Below are 23,828 nucleotides of genomic sequence, written 5' to 3' on the forward strand. Positions count from 1 at the left end.
CATTTCCCTCTGCACACCCACCGAAACACGCCGCCAACAACAGATATTCTACCTTCCCGCGTTCCCACAGGTGTCCTGACGAAAACGGTACCTCACATGTGTGGATGCACATACCTCGGCGAAAAGGGAAAAGGCTGACCCACTGATAACCCAAAGCCTTTCTGCAAAAGCAGATTTTGCTCACCTGGACAATCTACAGATTTGAGTTTAGGGTGTCGAAGCCACCAAGGAAAAAAGAGAACCCCATGCATTTCTGAAAAGAAGACACCCGTGGGCACCACCCTTTCCACTAAAAACATCCATGATGGTTTAGTGACCCCCACACCCACCCAAAACAAGTTATCATTTTTTTATTTTTGTTTTGCCTCTTGCTACATGAGATGGCCCCGATCCATTTGGGGTTGGGAGAGAGGGTCACCCCCTTTCCACTAAAAACATCCACGGTGGTTTAGTGGCCCCCCACACCCACCCAAAATAAGTTATATTTTTTTTATTTTTGTTTTGTCCCTTTCCTAGGGGCAGATGGGCACATGTGTGTGGCCATCTGCCCCTGGGGGGGGTGTAAAATGTACTGCCCCAGGCTTAGGGGGTGGCTCTGCCAATATTTGCAGTGGCCTCCCCCCACCCCAAATGGATGGGGGCATCTCATGTACCCCTTCCTACGGGCAGAATTCTGCCCCCAGGGAAGGCTACATAAGGTGCCCCCATCCACTTAGGCTGGGGGAGAGGGCCACCCCCCATTTCAAACACAAAAAATCCTAGTGGTCTAGCAGGCCCCCCACCTAAAACAAGTTATAATATATATATATATTTGTTTTGCCCTTCCTTAGGGGCAAATGGGAACATGTGTGTGACCATATGCCCCCAGGGGGGGTGGCAAAATGTACTGCCCCAAGCCTGGGGGGGGCGGGGTGGCACTGCCAATATTTGCAGTGGCCTCTCCCCTCACCCCAAATTGATGGGGGCATCTCACGTACCCCTTCCTAGGGGCAGAAATCTGCCACCAGGGAGGGCTGCATAAGGTGTCCCCATCCACCTTGGGTGGGGGGGGGGACACCCCCCTTTCAAACACATAAAATCCTGGTGGTCTAGTGCCCCCACCACACCCCCACCCAAAACAAGTTAGAATATATATATATTTGTTTTGCCCTTCCCTAGGTGCAGATGGGCACATGTGTGTGACCATCTGCCCCAGGTGGGATCAAAACATACCACCCAGGCTTGGGAGGGGTGGCTCTGCCAATATTTGCAGTGGCCTCTTCCCCCCACCCCAAATGGATGGAGGGCATCTCATGTACCCCTTCCTAGGGGCAGAAATCTTCCCCCAGGGAGGGCTACATAAGGTGCCCCCCATCCACTTAGGGTGGGGGGAAGAGGGCCACCCCTTGCAAAAATCTCTGGTGGCTAGTGGTCCCACCCGCACCCACCCCACCCAAAACTACGTTTTAAAATAAATAATCTTTTTTTTTTTGTTGTTAGCCCCCCTTCCCTTGGGGCAGATGATCACCCATCTGCCCCCAGGGTGTTTCCCCCATGCTTTGGGGACCAGGGGGGAGAGGGCAGCTTACATAGTAAGCAGCCCCTCCCCCCACTTCAAAAACAGATCCCTGCCCATCACACCAAACACATATTCTGGGGGGGATAAATGATATTACATCCATCCCCCTCACTTAAATTTGTGGGGGGGATTTGTCCCCCCTGGCCCCCACATGTCCTACGCCCATGGGACAGGCATCGCAACTTCTCCGCCACTAGGCAACGTGAAAGTCATATGTACATGTGTGTGAAATGTTATATACTGTAATTGTATTTGACGTTATGCGCTTCCTAGGCACTGCGCAGATTCATACTCTTGCTCCGTGTCGATCGCCTCCCCCTCTTGGCAGTGACTGGCCCTGCATTCAAGTTTTCTTTGGAAAAGAGAAGTTGTCGCATGTGCAAGAACAACAATGCGTTAGAGACTGCCAAGCACATACTAGCGGAGTGTGACAAATTGGGTCCAACCTACATGCGTTATCTCGGGGAATATATTCATGACTTGCATATCCTTCTGGAGATATTCCCTGAATGCTACGGGTAACAGTCTGCACTTAGTGCACTTAGCACTTTACAGAGTTTGGTTGCTTAAAATCCGTTCATGAATTTTAGTAACAGGTGGATTTTATATGTGTTTATCAAATTGCATATTTGACAGTATTAATGTATGTATTTAATACTATTAATGTATGTATTAATGTATGTCTGTACGTTTATGTATTGATCTTACAATTTATATACATGTTTTTGGAATGTGTAAAGTTTTAAACTATAACACATTCAAAATATAAATAAAACATTTAAGTGTCAAAAACAGAGTCAGATGTCCAATCTGGAATGGAGTTGCGACATTCGACTAGAACAAGTTTCCCAATCAAAGGTAGGCATTTTGTAGAGGGGTTTTGTGTTATTATTAATCTCAGACGATTAATGAGGTTAGATTAACCTCAGACGTTTAATGAGTTTAGAAGTTACGGGGGAGGGGGTCTGGTAATGTTAATGTTGTGTTAGAGATTACCGTTAGTGAATGCATGTCTGAGCTCATTGTTTATATTTTAGTAAAGTCCATTGCAGGGTTTGCTATCTGATGAACTGTGCATTGTGATGACATCAACGCTCTGTCCTAAAAGGGAAGCTGGAGAGTGTTGGCAGTTTGCGCCTAGCGAGGGAGGCTGTGGGGTGCAAAGCAAATAAACTCTCGCTTTCTTACCCTTGGCCAAGGCCTGTGCCTCTGCCACTTGAAGTATCCTGAATTACAACACCCGGCAAATGTAACTATACCAACAACGAGTGGAAAAATTGTTAAAAAAGGAGAGCTTCCAATTTGTAAGGTCTCCAAATGACTCAGCTCAGGCTGGAATATTCAAAATCACCTTCGTTTAATGCACGTTAGAACGGAGGAGCTCCATTTGGCTCTGTGCAAAGGAGACAGGAAGGACAAGACTGGTTCAGGCTTATCAGGAGTCCTTTCAGTCCCTCCTCAGATTTCCAACCAGCTAACAGTTCACAGACTAAAGAAAGACAAATTCATCATTACAAAAAAACACTATCTCAGTGGCAGGGAGGAGTCAAGAGGCACTGCAGCCTTCCCCGCAGAAGGCAGGCAGGCAGGCAGGCGCTGGGCGAGGTGTGCACGGCTCACGCGCTTCCTGCCCTCTTTGCCTGGGAAAGAAAGTGCGTCACAAGTACACGACGAGCGCGGGCCAGGCTGCTTCAGGTCTTTGCCGCCATGTGTGTCCTCTGGTGCTCCTCCAGCTCGTTTTTCCTTTTAATTGCGACTTGCAGCTCCTGTTTAATCGCCTGGATGTGTTTCTCGAGCTCAGTGAGTTCTTGTGTCACTGATTCCCTTGCTGTGTTGATGGTGTCCGCTTTCCCATTGGTGGTCAGTGCGGTTGGAATCTCTCTCCTGAGCTCGGGCAGGGGCAGGTCTTTGTGCCGACGGAAGCTCCTTAGCTTCTGTCCCTCTTCGCCGGGTATGTATGCTCGGCGGATGCAGTTGCTTTGGCTGGAAGTGTTCCATACACTAGGGGTGTTGTTTGCTGCACTGCACCTAAGAGGCAAACAATACGGTTGTGAGATTACTTGGCATGTTGCATTTGTACATGACACTGCTTCAACACACTGCAATTCAGACAGTAATGAAGGATTACTGGCCAACTCAAGAATGATAAGTGGCCCCATTACAGAAACTTTGAAATTATGCAATTGCAATTTTTCACAGTATTAGAATGAAAGCAAATATTGCTATAGTGCAAATACATAATCTTTCAATGCATTTTTTTTTTTAACCAGGGTAATATTTTCTCTACTGATAATCTAAAACATGACTGATTAGACTATTTATATGTAAAAATAAGAGTCTCTTATCATACACAATACATTCAGCGTAGAGCGTATAGAGTGCACTTGCACTGCACTGCTTGATTTGGAAGCCCCTTGGGCAAGATGTGTGTGCATAAGTGATCACATAAGCAATAAGCCTACTTATCCCTAAGAATAAATTAATGTATATGAGTGACCGACGCGTTATGTGCCTGTTCCGCAGTGTGAACTGCAATGCTTATGCTGGCGATATCACCCCACAGAGTTTAAATGATAAAGGCTGTATTTATTAAGATCAGATTTTTGGGTTGGGTAAGAGGAGGAAGATGGAATAGAGGAATGGAGACATAATAAATAGGCCTCCTTGCTCCTTTTCAAGTTATTCTCAATTCCTGCTCTTGCATCAGCAATTCCCACTTTTGTAACCCCCTCAGCTGGAGGGTGGAACTTCTCATTCTGTTTTGTCCATGGCAATGAACCCCTCTTGTAGTGGGGCATAATTATAATTGTTGTTTTATAATGCTCGTTGTTAGGCAGAATTGCATGCAGTACCCTCCGGGACCACTACACACAATTAGGACTACAGTGTTAGCCAAACCAACCTTTGGTATAAGTCTGTACCACACAGTTTTTGGTAGCGAGCTGAGCAGCCAGGCTTATCTCAAGAGTGAATGTGAGCTGTACAAGTAGTTACACAAAGGACTTTCAATCACAGTGGTTCAAGTAAACACTTATACTCAAGGTTTCTTGGTAAAACACTTATTAATTTATTACACAATCATTTGGAAAACATTTCACTAGCAGAAGACAACTTATTAATATATACCAATACACTTCAATGCAAAACTTTAAGATTTTAAGACAGTTTGGGCTCCCCTGAAATAGGAGCCAAATGGAAGTTCAGTTACTTAGTAGAATAGATCACATATACTTGTTAGAAAGTGCAAATAGTTTCAGTTCACCAGAGGAGTTCAATTCAAGTCAAAAGGCCAGGCCAAAGTCAATGGGCTAGTGTTCTGGATAGGAAAGAGCAGTTCTGGTATCAAACGGTAAAGTCTTTGCAAAAGTTCTCAGAAGTAGTTTAGGCGAAAAAGAATCATAGGTCTGGTCACAAGCTGATTTGGCCTGTAAATTGGGAATGTTTCACAAACTTTCACAGCAGAGTTGCATTCTCTCAATCGGGTTGGCACAGTACCTTAATATGAAGAACAAAATGCAGCTGAAGACGTTGGTTCCTGGCAGGTACTGCAGATCTCACTGTTCCTGAGCCTCAGTCGTGGGGACAAGAGGGAGGACGTTGGGGGACTCCTGCACTGCACAATATCGTCGAAAAAGCAAACAAGATGGAGTCACTTCAGTTCCAGTAGCTGTAGATTCAAGCACACAAGCTGGTATCTCTCTCCCTGGTTAATCCTAACCAGCCTTGAGAATTGTATCCAGGTGGCTTACGAGTTGATTGGTCCCACCAACTCAAAGGAAGAAATCGTCCTTGAAGTGGCTTCTCTGTCCATATGAACTTGGCAATTCGGAACTGCAGCAGGGCTTCACCGGGCAAACCAACGGTCCAGGAGTTGCAGCAGCCGTCCTCTTCCAGCTCTTCTTCGGTTCTTTCGTTCCAGTGGTTGACTCTGCTTTCCAGTCCAAGAGAGTCGTCTTTCAAACAGTTTTCTCCCTTTCATTACGGCCTAGCTGTCACTCACCCAGCAGGGTGGCTTTCCTTGCCGGACAGTCAGCCAGCCAATCAGTGCATTTGGGTCTCCTGGGAGACTACGCACAGGGAGTTTCAGGAACCTCCCTCACTTCCTGCCCACCCAAGACACTCAGATGCCAGAGGCGGTCTTCAGTCCTGAAGCCCGCGAAAGGCACACAAACAAAGGGACCAAAGCTGGTTTGGCACACACAGGCAAACACTAGAAGGACCTTTTCAAAAAGAAACGGCGAAAAAAGAAGACTTGGACCTGTTTAAACAAAGGGGCTTAAGGCGCCATCTTGAAAAACATGGCTCCCGTGATTTTTAGCTATCGGTGTTCGCTGTCGAGAAAAAATCAAGGTAGTTTGTTGTAAAACCACTGCGTCCAGCCTTTTCAATAGATAAGGGTAGCATTTGACTGCTACATGAGTATTTAGACACAGGGGATACTATGTAACCCCTCCAGCACTCCATTGTAAGATGGTGTGTGCTCTGTCTAGGAATTTGGAAAGACTAGTAAAGTCAATTTCACTTTACATTCTCTGGGAAGACGTCGTTTATCCCAGAGAAGGTATTTAAACCTTTAGGGAGTTTAAAAGACATCCCTGTGTCACTGCATTGAGGGTGCTGTGCAACACACATGACAATATTATGCCTATGGAGTTATCTAAAACTCCATAATCAAAGAACACAGGTGAAAAATACAGATCAAAATACATGAAAGAGTGGGAAAAAACGGCTCACACTCTTTCCAGGTAAAAAAATCAAGTCCTCAAAATCCAGCAAAGTTGCTGGGGGTCTTTAAGGTGAAGGGATCTAGCACATTTATGAGAATTCTCCCTAACACTTGTAATACAAAGCTCAAAAGTGGGATTCGAACCCGTGTTGCTATGTGTTGTCTTGCTTCCAAGACACACGTTTTCCCTGAGCTATCCTTCCGGCCCAATAATGATGCTCCAAACCTGCCTGCTGTTCCTCAGGACCCCTGTGAATCTTGGTGGTCTGAATGTTTGGGGGATGTCTCTATTCCTCCAACCTTCTTCATATGGTCAGCTTGGAAACCCCAGCCCTCGGCCTCTATTACTTTTTTAAGAGACCTACACATGTTGGTGGCCAGATACAGGACCGCATTTTCTCAAGTATAGACTTGATCAAAGTGACTTCCAGGCTCCCGCTTATTTGGTCCCATCATCACGCAGTTAATGGTAACCTTTTGCTCGCCACACCTGAAAGAGTGCACCCCAGTCATATTTGACATCCTGAGATATTATGGCACTAGTCTGATGGTAAAAAGTTGGCCAATTCAAAGCTTCCACTGGCAGATGATGGCCCTTCATCGGCTTCTGTTCTCTGTAATTCTTGGATCTCTGAGGCCTTCCAGGGTCCACATTTGTCATTCAAAACGAAGTACGTGGATTCTCCTCAGACCATAGAATTATGATAAAACAGAATATGTCATAGCAAGGACAGGGAGGCTTAATTATAACGAGGAAGCAAAGAAGTTCTAGTAAGCCCCAATTGGACTCAATAAAAACAACTATGTTAACTGGCAAACAAACATTTTACATAAATCGCTTTGTTCATTTGTCAAATTTCCAAAAATCGATATTGGCTACAGTAGTCCACTTGGCCATGTCTCCAGCACTCTCTAATATGACTACTGCCTCTAATGAGGTATGTAACCAAAAAGCATTTTTCTTGTATGTGTAATTCAGATGATTCAATCCATATTAAAAATATGTCAGCGGCCCCCCAACCTACGCGCGATGGCTCGCCCTACTTTTAATGATTTACATCCAATCACCATTCTAGAAATTCTGGCCTGGATCCTCAACATTAAAACAAGACCCCCTTTAGATACCTGTCCACCCAGGAAAACCCATGAACACATAGCCATTTTGGCTCCTGTCCTGATCTAGATTGTAACTTTTCTTCTCCTCTGGTAGCACACGTGTCCCAATGAAACGAGCCAAAATGTAAAACTCTGTGCTGAAACCCTCCACCTTGAATCCTGCTAATCCTGGCAACTTACATCCATTTCACGACAAACACTTTTTGGTTCCAGGTTAATGGAGACATTGCAGCTGCAGCAGTCAGTGTTTGTTAGGCAGGCGTCTGTCCCTCAAAGGGCACATAGTTAGTACCTATATGGAGTAGCTGATGGAGGACGCGTACCATCTTAACCTCCCGACAGTTTGAAACTGTGGACCATCTGACAATCTGCCACACTAGCATGGCTTACCTTCTTCCTAAAAGACCAGCACCCGTCTCTGGAAGTGGGTCCTAATACTTCTAAACCGTTTATGCCATCTTGTAGATTGCTTTGGAGCTCCTCCTTATCCCCCCTTTAATATATATTTATAGCCAGTCTCTTGCAAGTGGTGGACTGAAGGTTTACACTCACGCTGATGACACTCAGACCCTCGTCCATGTGGATGGGGACAGAGTGTGGCTGGCAGGCCCTCTTGCCTTACAGATGCTGACACTTGGATGGATGAACTATGGCTCAAACTAAGGTCAGATAAAACTGCAGTTTTAGTGAGGTGGGCGGCATTCTGCCCCCCTCCAATGGGAATTCATCCCTCTCCAGTGCTGTGAGTTAGGAAGGTGGGGTTCATTTCCGATGGCTCCCTGTATCTCCTGCTTAGCTTGGCCTCTACCGCCTGTTTCTGTCATCTTCACATTCTGCAGAAAATATTACAGTTTTTACATAGCCAATGTTACTCTACTGTAATAACTTTTCATCCAGACTGGATTGTGGTAGTTGCTTGCACTTGGGAATTACGGCAATCATGTGAATACAGATCATACACAATGTTGTGGCCAGACTCTTAACAGTCACACTCATGCAGGGCTCATATCTCTCCTGTAATAAGGCACCTGCCTTTGCTTCCTGTTGAGAAGAGGGTACAGGTCAAGGTACTGTGGATCACCTTTAATTCTTGTTGTGACCAAGACCTCACCTTCATCTTACAGGAAAGGGTTTTAAAAAGTGAGGCAAAAATATGTATTTTACCAAATGTTTTTCCAGGAGCACTGATTTCAAGGTCATATGAGATTCTGCAAGGGGAGGATGGAGCACATGAAAGGGGGAACAATGTACGAGTAGAGAGTACATGGATGGTGTGCAACATCAGGTCGGAGGATGGCGTACCGAAAGGGAGGGAGAGAGAGAAAGTGGGAGAGAGAGAGGTGGAGAAAGAAGGAGAGGGAGCTGGAGAGAGAGAGAAAGAGAGAGAGAGAGAGAGAGAGAGAGAGAGAGAGAGAGAGAGAGAGCGAACTGAGTGTGCACGATCCAGAAAGGAAGTAGGAGAGATAATGAGAGAGTACAGTAATGACAAAGAGATCACAAACAGAGTGGGAGAAATTGGGCTACTGCCAATAGTGATTATCCACAGATATCATCAAAACCACAGCCACCATGACACAGAGTCTGCTTGAAATCCACATTTTCTCTTCAGGTTTTTGCATTTTTGGTAAATTATGAGGCATGAATAAAGACTTGTATGCGCATACTCGGAGAGGAGTTTTTCAAGTCTCAATCCCAAGGCAGTGGCAGATCCAGGATTACTAAAAAAGGTACCATTATACTTCTGACAGGCTGATGGATTAGACACAATGGGCTTCATTACGACCCAGGCGGTAACCATGGCGCTATTTGCACCATGGTTGACACCGGTAAACTACTGATTCCGCCATGGTGAATGGCGGAATTAACACCCCATTCCAAGGTTTGCGGGGGCGGTAATTCCCCATTCACCATGGCCCTTCCCCATTCCCATTTGAGTCCCTCCTCTTCCTCATTCTCCCACCCACAGGTTGAGGCTAGGTGTCTGAAGTGACTATGGTATTTGTCCAAGTTCTCATCACTCTGCTGCATAGCCGTGCGCATCACAAACTTCTCATAGTCTGTGTTTACCATCGAGGCAAAGTATTCTTTCAGTACTTTGACAGCTATGTCATATGAGTATTTTTCGGGTTGCATGGTTTTGAAAAGTTTGTGGACTGCTGGTCCAGGTGAGTATATCAGGGTGCACTTCTTTGTGAGGTCATCTTTCTGTTGTTATGTTGGCACCTAACAGACTTGCGCCACTCAGGGGGCCGTGGTGTGGCAGGGGGAACAAGGTGGCAGCGCACAATCACTCTCCTGCGAGAGCCTTGCTGTAAAAAAAAAAAAATCCCCTTTGAGAGAAAACTTTTTTTTTTAAACCCCTGGTACTCAGGGAATGAGGGACCAGGGTGTGCTGAACACTGAGGGTGTTCCAAACATTCTGGCCTGGGCCAGTGTAATACAGTGGGATGCTGTATAGGGGGTGGGAACCCTTATCATTGTGCCGGAGCATGAAGCAGGCTGAGGGATGGCTCTCTGTGCAGAGCGGATGCTCCGGTGCAGCAGGATTCTCCCTCAGGATGAACGCGACAGGGTTCACAGTACTTGTTGCCAGTGTTGTGGGGCCATGTGCGTTCTAAGCGTGTGGTGCAGCAGGACATGCAATGAGGCACAGACACGTTGATGTGGTTCACTGGCCCCTTTCCGAAAAGGCTGCGAAAGCACGAAATGGGCCCCTTTATTTCAGGCTCTGCGTCATGGCGTGGGACGTCATGACGCCTGTCACATGACACCACACCAGTGCCATTTTAGGCCCATACAGGGTCATTCTGTCGGCAGTTTCCTTGTCTGTCTCTAATCCAACATGCCTACCAGTCTTCCATGCATCAATATCGCAAAAGTGGGAGGTGCCGCCGCAGCAGTGCAAGAGGACCCACACGTGATCATCTCTGTTGAAGCCCGAACAGCGACAGCCACCGAGTAACCCTCCTCCTCCAAATGCCACCCTGCTCAAAGAACAGGAAATCCTTCCAACAGAACTGCAAGGCCATGGGTCCATGAGGCTGACATGCAAATTACGCCAGGCCAGCCGACCTATCAGAGGCACCAGCATATTGGTAATCATCCCATTAGTGCTCCCTTATTACTTCTCACACCAACTACCTGCCACGATGCATGCATGATCGCAGTCTAATTGAAAACAATAAAAAATACCTGGAAAGAGCTACAGAAATGCATTGGAGTAGTGGGGGGTGGGGATACCGTACAGCCCTCAAATGTTGAACAGGTAACAGCTGCAAGGGTTACCTTGCATTGGGAGTAAGGTAATGCAAAAACCCTGAGCTAGTAATGTTGAGAAAATACTGTGCAATTGTTACAACAACCCATTTTGACAAATGGAAACACACTTATCGATTTGTCCTTATTCAGGTTTGAGATACTCGGAATGTCCTGATGCTTTAGCTCACCTCATTCTTCATTCCTGTGGAGTATTTGCACTTTTATGTTCCCTTTCATAAATGCAGGTCTACAAGTACCAGAACAAAAATCGATGGAAACCTAAAAGCCATGACTGGATAATCATCTTGCACCTGACATGGGACCATAATAAAGCTTTGTAAACTCATCTCTGGTTAATATTTGTTGACCTAAATGAACACTCCAAATGAACCCTTGTGATAAAAAATAGCTGTTTTGAATAGTGACAGAGACAAGCATGCAACTTGTTGATGTGATTACTGGAACAGTTGTCACAGACGTCATGGAAACGGAATCAACAGGTTTAAGACATTGGCCCTCATTCCGAGTAGGGCGATAAGGGATACCGGGCACCGGTAAGGAGACCGGTGCCTGTAATCCCTTACTGCCCTACTAGGAGGTCCCTTAGCGGGTCCCTTCCTTAACGCCTGGTCTGACCAGGTGTTAAGGACGGGACCCGTTAAGGGACCTGGGCGCAAATAACGAGCTTGGAATACGCCGGACCGTTATTTGTGCCCTCCCCATTCCCCTTGGGAATGGGGAATGGTTTGGTAAATGGGGATTTACCGGTCCCTCTAAGGTCGGAATGGACCGGTAAGTCCCCATTGAACCAAACCGGAGTCGGTACCGGTATGGGAGGCAGTCATGGTGCAAATAGCGCCATGACTACCACCATACTCGGAATGAGGGCCATTTTATTTTTAAGTGTTTATATACAGACATTTTCAAAGTGCGTCAAATAAACCTGAGGTCCCTTCATAGCACTACAGAGGTTGAATGGCTGAATACACGTTAAAGGATCCAGGGATGCTAAAGTCCAACCCAATGCAAGGAGTGAGCCTGTAATTCTTCAATGGCTAGTCTCTTCGGATAAACTGTTCATTTGCACACAATATGAAAAATTCTGTTTTTAGAAGACTTCTGAAACACAGTTATTCGTGGTAACTGTAGTTCCTTGGTAGAATGAACAGTTAAGAGCAACAAGGGAATGTAGGCGGTTTTGACTCTCAGATGCTAATGGACCCTGTCTTTCCTCTCTTTTTCATCACTGCTGGGAAGTTGCTGAAGTGATCGGACCAAGACTTTTCAAGCAGTGGCGCCCTCAGACATTTTTTATAGGGGTGGCCTGATGAGGTCACTGGAAATCTTGGGGTGGCACACCAAAACAAACACATAACCGGCAGGCGGGCCGGTGGGGGGGTGGGGCGTCAGTGTTTTTGTAAGGTTGGCTGTGGCCTCCCTTGCCACCCCTTGGTGGTGCCGCTGCAGAGGTGGCGTGGAGTTTGTTGATGAAAGGGAATGCAGGGTGCACCTCTACATTTTTAAGGTGAAATGAGCTGACAGTTCAGTAACTAATTGGTAGTAAATAAGAGGTGAAATGAAAAGTGGTGGTACAACCACATAGGACCAGTTCCACAACAGGAGACATTCAAAGTTACAGTGCACCCAAAAGCAGCCGTCTCTGCACAAAGACTACCCTTTCTTTCTACACTTAATATTCTGAACCAACCCTGAAATGATTATCATTAGCTTTATTTGACTTTATAAGAAAATTACAGAAGCGTGACCTTAAACAACCACCTTTCCAGCTCAAGCAGACAGAATATTGGAACCCCGACATGAATGCTGAAAACTGCACGTAAAACAGATGCTGCAAGAATTCCCAGAAACGCAAACTGTTCAATTAAAAACACCTTTAGAGTGTCTAAGAAAAGCAGATTCAAATCCGTAATATGGGAAAGTTCATGCCCATGCTAATGGAATGAACTGAGACAAATCTGCTACAGGTGCCATTTTCTGTGGTTCTTTAAAGTTAATTCCAGAAACTATTTGTTCTGTTTTGAAGACAACTGTCTTCTCACAGTGTTCAAAAAACATAGATGCATCTCTGACACAACAACCCTGGTTTCTCTTTGTACAATTGAAAGGTGACTTCTCTTATTTGATATCAGTTTAATTGCAAGGCCTGCAGTAGGTACTTACAGCAAATGACTGATCAACAGCTCGATTAAGGAAGAGCATGGATCTGCACCAGCGATGGATTGGCCCCTCGGCCAATCGGCCCGTGGCCGATACGAAATTGGCATGTTCCTGCCTGGGGGCCGGTGTCTGCCCATGCTGGGCCGGTATGAGGAGGAAAAAAAAAGCAAAAAGCACTCGCAGCACCGCGACTGCAGCAGGAGCCTGGAGGCTGCCTGCAGGGTTGTGCTGGGCCTGGCTGGGACCACAGCAAAGTGGCGTCAGCGCACACATTAAGTTGCTTTCAACTTTGCAGGAAGCAACACATTTGTTGCACTTTTTTGCAAAGTTCAAAGCAACTTGTTGTTGTGCCTGGGGGCCGCCAGCGCCCGGCCAATAAAAATGCGCTACAGAGGTTGAAAGAGCAATGAAAACATGGAGAGAAAGTGACAGCAATGGGGGAGGCAGTAATTTATGTTAAGAGAGTTTCACGAAGGTGGGGGCAGATATCTCACTAGAAAGGAAGAGAGCAGATGCTCCCAGGAGCTTTCGCCTGTTCTCTGAACAATGGGCCATGGCACACGCAGTAGGAGATGGAAGAACTGCTGGCCTTTGTCAGAATGGCGATCTTTGTCGGATTGCCCCTCCCGCCCCACCCAGGTTGGCATCAGGGCTGTTTGTGGCTGGAAGAAAGCAGCTCACCAGGGTGGTGACATTGGCAGCCTGGCGCTGTAGACACAGCTTTCACCTGAAGAACACTTGTTTGTTTGTTTTCACTGCTGCAAGTGCGGCTTTAGCAGGGAATGGCTGGGTAGGCTAACAGCGGAGACGGAAAGATTCTAGGATTCTGGCTGAGAGCTGAGGCAAGCATCCATTTGGGTCTCTGTATTTTGCTTTTTGCAAGCTGCAGTTATAGCATGTTTTTTTTCTGCCATTGTCTCTGTTACGATCATCACAAGACATTGCATCTTGGTGTCCTCGGTCACTTGACAAAATCCTTGTGCCTAAATGCACGAAAAAGCTTGTGCTCTTTACTTGCTCTGCTATGCCTAGAGCACTTAATGATGGGTGTTTGAAGTCTACACATGTGTCTCTGTGTGTGTTTGTGTGCTCAGGGTTCTGAACTTTGTCATACAAGCTGCAGTACAGTCGAATACTTTGAGAGGGAAGTAGCTCAGTGTGTTAAGTGCCTGCTTTCTGCATGAATTTGGTAAATTGCAGGTTCAAATCCAAATCCAAATGTGCTCACAATTGCGTAACCCGGGGCTCCGACCGAGGTCAATAACCCGAGTATCATGGAGCTAGATGCAGGAACGATATCTGACATGTAAAGTGCTTTGAAGCTGAAAGCAGCCTGTTTCAGAATATCACTGAGGCTCATGCCTGATATCTGACTAAAAAAGTCACATTCCTGTCTGCTTTGCAGCGGCCTTCAATCCACACCGGCGGTCTTTTGGAGCCTGGAGGCATATGCCCACTTCCCAGAGGGGCCAGTGTTCCACAGTTCTTTTAAGTTTGACATTTTGTCATCGCAGCACAGAGAGTTAACTTTTCCTCTCTGCAGACACAGATTGGACCATTTCAGACTATGTATTTTGCTTTTCACAAGTTGCAGTTATAGCATTCTCTGCCGTTGTCTCTGTTACGATCATCACAAGACATTCCATCTCAGTGTCCTCGGTCACTTGACAAAATCCTTGTGCCTAAAAGCTTGTGTACAGTGTAGAAATATTTGACCATAGCACATCAAGTGGCGAGGCCACTTGATGTGCTATGTTCAAACACTGACTTCATTGTGCCACAATGAACGCTTTGTTGTAATGTGTCTATCTTTCCCATCTCCCTGCCTGGCATGCTGTTCAGGATGTTTTGTTTGCATGTATGAGGTAACGAGTGCTCAGATTATGGGATGTCCTGTGAGTGCGCTGCTTTCCCTATTTTGCCAACCTCTGATTCTGAAGCCTGAAAGTAGATGCATGCAGGCTTGACATGCAGCCACATATGCACAAGACCTGCAGATTAATTTAACTGGCCTGCTGTTAAATCTCAGTTACCAGTTTAATGGTATCCACCACAGAATAATTGCTCACTTTCCTTAGCCGATATGATAGCTCAGTGGGTTGAGCACGTGCTGCTGTGATGTGTGTGTGATCTGCAGGTTGCAGGTTCGAATCCCACCAAGGCCATCTCAGCCTTCCATCCTTCTGAGGTTGATAAATGAGTACCAACAAAGGTTGGGTGATATTGTATGCATATTTGTTCTATAAAAAGCGTAAGTGCTATACAATAACATAGCACCCTTGGACGGCTGCTTGCATTCACAGTAATTTAATAATATGGATCTATACACACAGATATTAATTGTACATATGGTGGTCCATTCTTGTATGAAATGTATATCACATTAGTGAAAGCATAACCATATTTTTCGTAGTGTACTTAGGAACGATGCTATAACCTCTCCCTAAACCTCATTCTGGTTTTCCTACTCCCCCCCTTCCTATCCAACCATCATCACCCTAACCCTCCTTCCCTGCTGGGGTTCGGAACCCTGTATAAGCATCGACTTGCAGCAGGTCCAAAAACCGCAGTTGGGTGGTAGGTTCATGTCACTCCTGCGCCTCAGAGCTGTGGACACTGTCACTGAACGGTATACAAATTTATGTTATTTTATGAGTTGTGTTGTAATGTAACAGACACATAAACCCTCCATAAGTAGCATTTTCTGTAAAGTCGTGAATTGACGCAATTCATGGATGATGGGTTGAGGGCCATTTTATTTGAGGCGCAGGGTGGGCCACTTTCTTGAGGCGAGGAGTGGGCCACTTTCTTGAGGTTAGGGGTGGGCCACTTTTTTTTGGGTGTCCGGGCCTATTTCTTGTCCCAGTCCGACCCTGATCTGCACGTTTTGGCTCTCTGGATTTTGTGGACTACATATCCCATCAGCACAATAAATGGTGGAGGATCCTGGAAGTCACCATTCAAAACATCTGGAGAGCCAAAGGTTGCCGACGCATGAAGTAGAGTGACCTAGTTGGAACTTTACATATTTGATGTTTGCAAAAAAAAGAGGCTCCCAGGGTGAAAGGTTTTTAACATATTTGATAAAAAAGGTGACTATGACTCTAATGAATGATGCTGGGTTAGGAAACATGAGGGTGCGTCAAATAACACTGAACTTGAATATTGAACTGTAATCATAAGCCTCATATGGTGTCACTGAAAAGAGTTTGAATATGACAGTGGAAATCAAATTCCAATGTATCAAGCCTTTGGCCAGAGGCCTAAGCAAACAAAAGCATGAAGACAACAATACAAATGGCTGCAGCATGCCAGGTGCTTAAATAGAATATAGGTATAAAGGAGGGGTGGGAGAGTCCAGAGGGAATGAGAAAATAAATTAAAAAAGAAGAGAAGAATAAAAGTAGAGGGTCATTTTGATCGGTGTATTTGTAGTGCACATTATCCTGAGGCTAGTGTGAACATGAAAGAACATAGAGACAAAAGAGGGGGAAGATAGTAATTCCATAAGAAGACAAAAAAGATTGCCAGTTTCTTCAATCTGTATCTTACAATTCACCCTCTTCTGAAGGGTGTCACCCAGCCTGGATATATTTTCACCCTCCCAACACAGCAATGGACTCATCCACTCTGGAAAACCTTAACATGCAGTCAAAAATGCAGGAGTTCCTTCTGACTTCCCACAGCCGCCACCACATCTGATTTGCCCACCTTGGCCCATTCAGTAGGTTAAACGGTATGCCCACTTATCCACCACAGCAGGTATTTTTTCTCAACCTTACCCAAATAGAAGCACTACCACACTCAACAACACACAGCACAACAAACAGATTCCAGAACGTGCAAGGTTTGCTTCTACACCCACATCTCTGAGGGCAGTAACTTCTGTAAGCACAGTCATTCTCCACAACTCGACACAACACCATGTCCTTTCTAGCAGTGGCCCTTTTGGAGAAAGTAGACCAGGTCTCTATACCTCAGGTGGTAGAATCTCTTAGCGCTGGGTGTGTAAACCACACAATGGGCCTCATTACACGGACGGCGGTGGACCATTGGTGGAAAGGGGAATTACCGCCCTATTCCAAGGTTGGTGGGGCGGTAATTCCCCCTTCCCCCATTGCCCTTCCCCATTCCCATTTTTGCCCCATAGGGCATAATGGGAATGGGGAAGGTGCTAATTACAGCACCGCAAATTGCGGTACCGTAATTAGCTCTCTGGTCCCTTTGCGGGTTGGTTTTTAACGCCTGCAAAAAGCAGGCGTTAAATTCTCCAACCCGCAAAGGGACCTCGTAGTAAGGCGGTAAGGGTTTACCGGTACCGGTAAAATACCGGTACCGGTAAACCCTTACCACCTACCGTGTAATGAGGCCCAATATGTGCTGCACACGGCACAACCTACATGCAGGCTGCAGCCTGAATTTTGGAAACCCATATTCCGGAAATAAACACAGCGGGGGAAGCGTGAGCCAATTGCCAAAGCAGCAATGCGTGCCTCCAGGCTGTATTTATTTCCGGGACCGTCCGGTCCTGTCTCCTCCAGTCCAATGTGGACACACTGAAATGGGCATTTTATTTTCCATGCGCAGTTCAGTGCGAAATAAAAAAAGCATTTTTGTTTTGCTTTTCAAATTTCGCAGGGTGGCCGATGGGGGGGGGGCTGGCAGCATTTTTAGAAGGGTGGCCGTGGCCCCCCTTTGCCAACGCTTGGCGGCGCCCCGGTTTTCAAGATGGCGCCTTTTGCCACTGGGAGAGGGAACGTCTGGGCTCTCTGGGCCACGCTTAGGGTTAGCATAAAAGGTGCATTCGAGGGCAGTCATCTGAACCTGGATACTTTCATGAGAGAGGACATGCCCTGATAAGGGGCCTGATGTAGCAGGAAACGCAGGGTGCCTAAATCCGTCACATGCAAAGGTGCGCAGCTTCTAGTCCCAAAAAATTGCATTCATTTACAGAGTGAATTTAAAAAGCTAACAAAGCAGGCTTAGATGAAGGGCCAGGGGTAATTTTACATTCCCTGAGCAGTGATGAATAAGATCGATGTTATAAAATATCTTTATTACTTTGTTTCCAATTGTGTAAGAAAATATTTCACATGGTGATTATTGTGGAGGCAAAACTAGCCTGTGCAGATCTTCCGCTTGTTGTTGTTCCGATCCTTTTTTTACTTTTGTTATTTACTTGAATAGACATTTTGGATTCTGGCGTTTGGGGGATATGGGACGTTGCTCATTGTTGGCGGATGAGGCTGCTTAGGGGGTCATGGCTGATCCTTCTCATGGGGCCCCTCCCCCACCTCGCCAGACACCTTGGCAGGAAGATCCGGCAATTGTATTGTTTTTTTCCCCTCATTGTAAACACTAGCAGCACACAAGTAACACTATCACACTGTCTATTACTAACTCCCCACACCTGGACCCCACACCACAGCTTCATTTTCCTTCCACCAACCCACACTGCAAAAACAAAACTGCATATTTGAATGTGAAGTGCAAGGTTGTGTGTCTTGTGAGACAGCTCCCTCCTGAACACCATGGGCCTCATTACAAGTGAGGCGGAACGAGTTAACAGGACCCGCTAAAGTAGGCAGACCCATTAAACCCGTTCTGCCTCATTACAAGATCCCCTCGCGGGACCCGGTAAGTAACGCCTGGTCAAACCAGGCGTGCTTACCGGGTCCCGCGAGGGGAAGAGGGAGCAAACAATGGGCCGCTCGTAATCCCCTATGGGGCTGGAATGGGAATGGGGAAGGTCCGGGCCCGGGTTCCTGGAGGGAGGAATTACCGGGTCCTCCGAACTCCGAATGCCCCGGTAATTCCCCATTCTGGGAACCTGGACCCGATTTTGGCGGCAGCCATGCCGCCAAAAGCGGCATGGCTACCGCCAAAATCGTAATAAGGCCCCATGTCATTGGGAAAAACCCAAACTCCCCTCAATGCCAAGCAGCCTCCCAGGGACAGACCCTATGGACCTCGTTACACGGATGGCGGTAAGGATTTACCGGTACCGGTAAAATACCGGTACCGGTAAATCCTTACCGCCTTACTACGAGGTCCCTTTGCGGGTTGGGGGATTTAACGCCTGCTTTTTGCAGGCGTTAAAAACCAACCCGCAAAGGGACCCAGGGAGCTAATTACGGTACCGCAATTTGCGGTACCGTAATTAGCGCCTTCCCCATTCCCATTATGCCCTATGGGGCAAAAATGGGGAAGGGCAATGGTGGAAGGGGGAATTACCGCCCCGCCAACCTTGGAATGGGGCGGTAATTCCCCTTTCCGCCAAGGCGGTGCTGGTATTTTATCGGCATGAACCATGGCGCTAATAGCACCATGGTTCTCCGCCATCCGTGTAATGAGGCCCAATATGTCCAGTTCATGCACCTTCTCCACTGTGGGGCATATATGAGTGATATGCAGTCTTAAGGAGATTGGACAGGGCTTGGATAGTGAAGGTAGCCGTCTAGACTTATTTGTGTTTGTTCACTAAGAGTTCTGTCACAGTACAACCTCACTGCACATTTGTGCCTTTACAAGCAGGCATCAGCAGTGAGTACAGATCAGAGAGTCTCGTTGAGGCATGTTTGGAGTATTGGTATTCTTGACTACGTCTTCCACACCTTTCCTTTTACACCCTATCTGGCAGAATCCTCTACCCCCTTATTGGACAGGATTGTTTTCAGTGGCATGCCACTCAGTGAAGTGTCCCCAATATGCCAGCGTCAGTCGATGGTTATTGGCAAACTATACATCACGATGGCCCTCTCATGCTCAGTCACATTGTTGATGGTTGGCCATGGCTGCGAGATGATGCTCCCTGGATGCAGTTATCTCTGGACTATTCCACGTCTTCATATTCACCTCCGCCCTTAACACCTGTAAAGGGGAAGCTTGTGTCAGGCCATGTGACAATGCTCTGCTGCATGTGCATGCTACTTCTTTTTGGTGACATGACTGCAAATGACGTACATGCTGCATGTACATACAGGCGCATTACCAATTTTTTAATCTGACAATCACACCACTGTTTAGTGTACAGAACAAAAAATACATTGCTCAGGGGAAAGCCATGGCTATTTGTGTGTGTGTGACAATATTGTGATGCATATATGCTGCACTGCAAAGGGTACAGGTATTTTATGATAACGCAGTGTGGTGAAGGCTTGGATCACCAACACATTTATGGCCCGGGTTACTACTAGGAACACAGAAGCTGTGTTTCATTTCCACAAAACATGGGTTGGTGGTAGCTACATACAGTGGTTTGTGCACGTGCAAGCAAATGCATGTATGCATGCGTCGAGGAGCCCTTTCGAGTGTTATTGCTGTTGGGTCAGTTGTAATCTCGGAGAAAGTTGCTTCAGTGGCGTACTATCTGATGGGACCTTGAGAGCAGAAGGGACACACTTTAGCAGTCTCATGAACATGTGAGCCCATGGAGGTAGACCAATAGGTATGTCTACTCCCACACTCCTCCATCATTCTCTCCTTTGTCCCACACCAGCATGTCATGCACACCAACCCGGTGATGGTAGAATGGATCTGTTCATCTCATACATTTCTCTCAAGGTGGAATGGTCATTCAAGCTCTAACAACGACCTGTACACAGTTTCTAAGCTCACCCCATGTTGCATGGAACTGTGAAAACTGCAATTAGATTCTTAGTGATTCCTCCACACAACCTTGCTTTTTTCTTCTGGGAGGTTGAGGGGAGTCGCCTATATACTGATCATAAATGCAGACTTCCTCCTGCAGAATGTCTTAGATGGGAATGTATAGCTTTCCCTCAACTAGCAGGGAGGCTAGCTCAGGGGCAACGCTCTCGTCTTGGAAGCAAGACAATGCGGATGATCCCCGGGTTTGCGCTTAGAAACCTCTGGGTATTAAGCGCGTTATAAATAACAAATTACAATTACAACTACTGTGACTGTTCTCTACTGTGCAGTCTTTGCAATGCAGGTCCATGACGGGCAGACACTGCTGGGAATGTATGCACATACTCCCACTTCCGCCAAATCAGTCACTGTTGTTTGTTCTATACACATTGGGAACAGCACGACATCACAGCGATGTCTTTATTGGAGGGTAACAGGGGGGCAGCCCCCCATAGTTCACATTCTGGGTGGGGCCCCCACATGGCTGCCATATGCATGGAAACCAGTACCAAAATGTAAACAACACGTGATTTTTACTGGGGGGCATCAGTATGGTGCAGGTCTCAAATTCGGTTCTTAGACCACGGTTGTAAATGCTAGGCAGCTGGCCCGAGCGGAGAGCAAAGTGTTAGTCGGAAGAATTTATTTGTACGCAAATTTGGGACTGTGGAACCAATGTGTTGAGGCTGAACAGTGATCATGAACAAATCCTCTTACCTCATTGCACAGTACTGTGTTGCCACCTGTGAATAGGTTTCCCTTCTGACATTCTGGTGGCATTGTTTAGCCCATTCCCGGCAATTTCTTTTCAAATAGGCCATTTGAGTGGTAGCAGTCCAAGATGGAAGAGAGTCAACCAAGTGTCACATGCTGCTGGCAAGCTTATTTTCCAATCTGCTTATTTGAAGAAAAAATTGCTTTCTTTTTTGTTCAATATCAAACATTTTAAGGGGAACCATGAATAATAATGTGCAATTGGGCGTGTTGGGTGTATTTAAATCTTTCAAATACAGTAGAACACTCAGATGAGATTTTTTAAGCTCGCATTAAACAGTATTCTGGTATTTGTATACGTTCCTTAAACATGGAGACAATTAAGCTAGAATGATATTGCGTTTGAATGACATGTATTTATAAGGTTTATTTTAATGTTGTCAAGCTGGGTTATTATTTGATGTGTACTTTCCAAGCATAAAATGATATAATCTTAGCTCATGAAAGTCAAACATTAGCAAATATGTTTACATTGCAGTATGATACGAATTGGGAAACAATATGGCAAAGTACAAATACTGCTCAAATCCCAGTTTCCCCTCTTAACCAAGGTATGCGATCATGGACATATCATTTAATCTCAAAGTGCCTAATCTGCCAGCATTGCTAGTCCCTAAATATTTCACATTTTCATCCCCAAAGAGTTATTTGAATCTCAACATACTCTCCTTAAAAATGCTTACTCATGGCTAAACTGGCTATCGTGTTGCTTCATGTACAATAACAGTGACCACTGATATATTGCACACCACCAAGTCATTTGTTGTTTGCTTACTAATGGCCGCACCACTTGACAAACATTTCCTCTCTGCCATGCACATATTCTCAGTTTATGTTCGGAAATGTGCACCTTCCTGGTAGCCTCTAATCCATATCTACTCTATACTGTGATTTGTGTATCTTTCCTAGTGCTTCCAATCTGCCTCCTTAATCCATGCATGAGATTTGTTACATTCTATGAGGCTGCTGGTCTGAGCTCTGCTCTGCATCCATGCTGGGGTAGGTGTACCTTTTGCATAAAGCCACGCATCTCTGTCCTGCATCTGCACCACAGTCTGTATACCTTCCGCGTGGCTGCTATTGTAGAAAAGTGTCCTGTACTTATGATAAAACATAAGTGCCATCACCGTAACCTGCAACATTGCTCTTGAAATGCCACATGATTAGTATTCTGATTCTGACAAGGATGAATTTAGGAGTCTTTGAAGGAAGTACCCAGACGGATTTTGATAGTTGCCAGAGAAGCATATTGCGACAAGGGGGGAGGCATGATGAGAGATACTTGGTCCCTTACGTTCTTTGGTTCAGAGAGGGACATGTGGGTGAGTGTGTGTCCTAGGCTCCAAAATCCTTTAAGATCACCCTGCATTGTATATCACAAACAGAAGATTTGTTGTTGACAGTATTAGCCTAGGCACACTCTGTTCTCTTCCAACCCTATTCATGGAGCTCCATTCCCCTGTTGCACTGCCATTGCATAATGTGCCAAAAACGCTTCAGCTGCTGGCACAAGGATGGTTTGTTTAAATGAGGCAGAAGATCAAACTGAGCGACAATCTCTTAATGAGTTCAGAAGTGTTTGAGCAGCATTCAACACTTCAAACATAACATTCGGGGGCATGACACTGCCCCATGCAGCTTTCTTTTCATTGTCTCTTCCACCCTAGGTGTAGATCAGCATTCAAGTCGAGGGTACACAAGGATGGAAGGGGTCCCGCCACCTTTTTCAGAGGGCACCTGGATATGCTAATTTCTGGTGATGCCACATTCAATTGGCATGTTAAGGAGTCCCCTCACTCTTTACAACTTGACTCCTGGTCTATTTGTTAGATGAGATCAGGCTAACGAGATAAGTAGCCAATGACAGCACGCATGTGGAGGTCATTATAAAAAGAAAATGTTCTAAAGAGTACACACTCACCACATTGGCCCAATTCTATCAATGGGACCCACCCCCACCCCCACCCCCCCCCACCCCAGGCTATGACACTGCATCAGGATTGTGTTTCTAAAGGTGCATCAATGTGTCACATCCTTCTTCACATAGAGCAGGCTTGAACGTTTGCCAATGATACATTGGCATTTGCTTATAAAATTAAAGTCAACCTAAATGTTTTTGGTCTCTCCATTTCCCTAATGCCTGATAAACCATCTTTTATCCAACTTATATTTTGCTGCTATCTCTCGTTCACCCATCAGATTGCATGGCGAGGTTTCTAGTAGGAGATTTGTAGGTGGCTGGTACAACTGTGTTCAATGTAGTAATCACCTGTTGAAGGTATTTGCCCAGTGCTCAAGTCCTACAAAAATGTAGGAGGGCTATGACGTACACACCAGTAAGTGACATCACAGAAAATGAACATATCCTAAAGCGAAATATGCACATTTCATTCAATCTGTCTTTCCGAAATGCAGAAATTGCACAGGACAACTATGCATTTGCCAAGAGGACAGATATCTCAATAACATTGCTTGTTAATTATAAAAGGTGAGAACGTTTTATGTCTAAGAATCTGTAAGAAAATTGCTGCTTGTAGCAGAATGTTAATAGGAGACATTTAAAAACTT

The 23,828-nt window shown here is 45.9% G+C and overlaps 1 protein-coding gene across 1 annotated transcript in view; it reads right to left on the minus strand.

Moving 5' to 3' along the window:
- Window positions 1–2,896: 2,896 nt before the first annotated feature.
- GRIN3A (glutamate ionotropic receptor NMDA type subunit 3A) overlaps window positions 2,897–23,828 on the minus strand; it is a 1,167,194-nt gene continuing 1,146,262 nt past the window's right edge. The window contains exon 9 of the mRNA XM_069630814.1: window positions 2,897–3,586. Within this exon, the coding sequence (XP_069486915.1) occupies window positions 3,250–3,586 (337 nt within the window). The 3' untranslated portion in view covers window positions 2,897–3,249. The remainder of the gene's footprint in view (window positions 3,587–23,828) is intronic.

This window comes from Ambystoma mexicanum, chromosome 6q (genome assembly GCF_040938575.1).
Source record: "Ambystoma mexicanum isolate Mex_15411 chromosome 6q, UKY_AmexF1_1, whole genome shotgun sequence".
In the NCBI taxonomy this organism is placed as follows: Eukaryota; Metazoa; Chordata; class Amphibia; order Caudata; family Ambystomatidae; genus Ambystoma; species Ambystoma mexicanum.